Source organism: Teleopsis dalmanni, chromosome 2, assembly GCF_002237135.1.
Source record: "Teleopsis dalmanni isolate 2A chromosome 2, ASM223713v2, whole genome shotgun sequence".
Lineage (NCBI taxonomy): Eukaryota > Metazoa > Arthropoda > Insecta > Diptera > Diopsidae > Teleopsis > Teleopsis dalmanni.
Window position 1 is genome coordinate 210,012,603 of NC_051847.1, and position 3,275 is coordinate 210,015,877.

Sequence of the window (3,275 nt, forward strand, 5' to 3'; positions counted from 1 at the left end):
CACTCGCAACTTCAAGATATGAAATCACAATTAAATCTAATTGTGCATTAAATTTTCATGCACTACATAATGCTGACAGCAGTATGAGTTCCGTACAATCTAATAAACACTTAGACTAAGTGAACAGAAAAAACTTATGTTATGTTTATGTTAATATATATGTATATATAACACTAAGAAAATAAAAAATAAAATAAAATTAATTAAATTAAAACTAAATTTAAAAATTGTAAATAAGACGCGATAAAGAAAGTACTCATGACCGATTATAGGTTACAATTATTTGCTAAATAATCTTTAAGGTTTTTAATCTATAATTTTATATAATTGATTTAATGTGCTTACATTTAACGGTTCTCAACCAAGAAACGCATCTATAGTAAAAGAGAAAAATATTGCTTCTAAGCCGACTAAAAAAAATCTCAAAACTTTAAATTGAAATAATTTTTTATATAGAAAACTTATAGAAAATCAAAAACATTCGTTGTGTAGAAAATCACAATAATTTCATACTTTAGCGAAGTACCTACCACGGCCTAAGTAAACGTAGCTCTAGTGAGTGCAAAGTATCTTCAGCTGCTGCCAAAGCACCGTTTTATTTCCCCAACTACTTTATTCTGTTTCACTTCTAATCTGTCTTTCTATTTTTTTTTGCTAAGTATCTAACAGCAGCATCTGAGCTAAGAACCGTTAAAGTACAAAGTTGAGTTAAGCTTTAATAGGGGTGCTTAGGCGTTAATGAACTTGCATCAAAACAAAGTTGAAATATGAAATAGAATAATGAGCAAGTCACTTCGTAGATAGTTTTGTTTCTGTGTTGTGTGAAATAATAGCTAACAACTTGCTTAGTTAAGAAAGGCAACAATGGCACAGCAGCTGAAACCTTGACAAGAGCAGAATATGTACATAGACTGGAAAGGTTGGCGGATGAAAGAATTAATGCTAAGTCAAATTAAAGTGGAAACATTACATGAATAATTGAAAAAAGCGTTATAATTATTATCATTAAGATTCTTGACATTTTGAAGAAGTAGACTTATTTTCCGGTACAATTTGTAGCTACTATAGACACAACAATTGGCATTTTAAAAATTAACACTTAGAAAAATATTTCCTTGAATCCGTAAATAGTTTATTTTAGATTCAGTTTGCTATATAGGTACATTTATATTAAAACCAAGAGCAGGCTTCCTATTTTTGGGGTGTTCCAATTTGACAATGGGCAATTTGAAGTTGAGCATTCTGAGCAATTTTTTCCACTATACTATATGCTATATGAAAAATGGAAAAAACTGCTCAGAATGGGGACTTCACCTACATACGTCACCAAATCGGGGTGCCTCAGAAATAAAATTCTTGCCAAAATAAGAGTTTATACATGTCATTTAAGTACGTTTTATACTGTAGATGGTTTTAAAATTTAGAATTGATGCTTGAAATTAATATAATCAAGCATCTACTTCATATATTGTCTTCACCAAAACATTTTCTAAGGAAAATACTTTTAAAGATGTTTATCAAATATCTAAATAACTTGTTCTTTTATATTACAATTCAATTAAGAAGGATCGGATAGAAGGAAGCATTACAATTCAATTAAGAAGAATCAGATAGAAGGAAACCGAAAGTATGTCCTCGTATATCACAAATCACTGCAGTTGATGTAATGTTTGTAAGTCGACTTCCGAAATAAAAATTGAATAGTTTTTAGTTGGAAGGCTGGAACACATTTGTCGATATTACTGAGTATGAAACTAAGTCCCAACTATGTTACTATAATAACTTAAATAGTTATCAAATATCTAAAGAAGATATTGTTCTTATTGATAATCACTTTTCATGAAGGCTTTCAAAGAGAGAAATGAATGGTTAGTGATGTTTAACACGGACTGGTTGTTACATCTATTGTTGTTTTCAAAATTACAGGAGTGAAAAATATAGCATACTAGGTGACCCCGCGAACTTCGTACCGCGTAACAGTCAATAAATGTTATACTAAATTATAGGTAAACTAAATTTAGAAATTTATTAAAGTAATAAAATGAATACAAAAAATTTATTGTATTCAATAGTTTATTAGGATATTGATATATAATTAATTATTTTAATAGTCTGTCAGCAAGAACCTATGGGTTGCACTCCGATTGATTCTCTTCAATAAAAAACCTTGTGATATACGATATTTTTTGTTTTTTTATTAGGCGCAAGAACAAATAAAGCAGATGGTTTGCCTACACGTGAACATGCCACGTACAATTGACCATGAGAAAAGCATGCATTTTCTAGATTCAGACCACAAACACTAAAGGATTGGCCTTGTGATTTATTTATAGTCATAGCGAATGCAATCCGTATAGGAAATTGAATTCGTTTAAACTCAAAGGGCATATCGATTGAGATCATTGGAATCCTCGGAATGAGAACTTCATCACTTTTGAATTTTCCTTTGAGTATCATTGCGTGAATCACATTGGCCATCAGTTTTGTTATCACTAAACGCGTTCCATTGCATAGTTTTGGTTGGTTTAGATTTCGAAGCATAATGCCTACCGAACCAATCTTTAATTGTAAATTGTGCGGTGGTAAGCCAGGCACATCCAAGGAGTTCAAAAATTCAGTTGGATAGTTGGTAACTTCTTCTTCGTTTGTTACATAGTCAATAGATTTGAATGTATGCAGAGTACCAACGATTTGATTTTGAATTACAAAGTTTAAGTCATTCACATCTTTGTTCTTAGCTGCCAAAATTGCTCGCTCACTCAACCATTTTTTGTTTTTATGATTATCAATGATCGGAAATACTTCATTGATGAGTTCGTCTTTTGATGAAACGAAATTGCAAAAATTTGAAAGAAATGCAATTAATCCGGTCGATTCTTCAACAGCTACACGGCCATTACCGATTAACAGCAATTGCTTGGAGAACTCTTCAGCAGATGTATCGTTTACCAATACAACTCTCATGTTTGTTACCAGTGAAGTTTCTTCACATAGCGCCAAAGATTTGATGATTTAAGGCAAGCATTTATTTCGTCGGCAGCAGTCGATTTTGGAATGACTGGGAGTGTTTGGCGAAAATCGCCAGACAGTAAAATCATTGCGCCTCCAAAACATCTCGAGTCATTGCGATGATCTTTCAATGTTCTGTCAAGTGCTTCTAATGCGCGTTTGTGCGCCATTGTGCATTCGTCCCAGATGATGATTTTAGATGCTACTGAAACTTTAGCCATTGCAGAATGCTTCGCAATATTACATATCGGTTGCTCGGTAGTTTG

At 32.2% G+C, this 3,275-nt stretch overlaps 1 protein-coding gene across 1 annotated transcript; it reads right to left on the minus strand.

The window, feature by feature from the left end:
* Nucleotides 1-2,154: 2,154 nt before the first annotated feature.
* LOC119676667 (ATP-dependent DNA helicase pif1-like) lies at nt 2,155-2,964 on the minus strand. Its single transcript, XM_038087918.1, has one exon. The coding sequence runs from the start codon at nt 2,962-2,964 to the stop codon at nt 2,155-2,157; it is 810 nt and encodes a 269-aa protein (XP_037943846.1).
* Nucleotides 2,965-3,275: the final 311 nt, after the last annotated feature.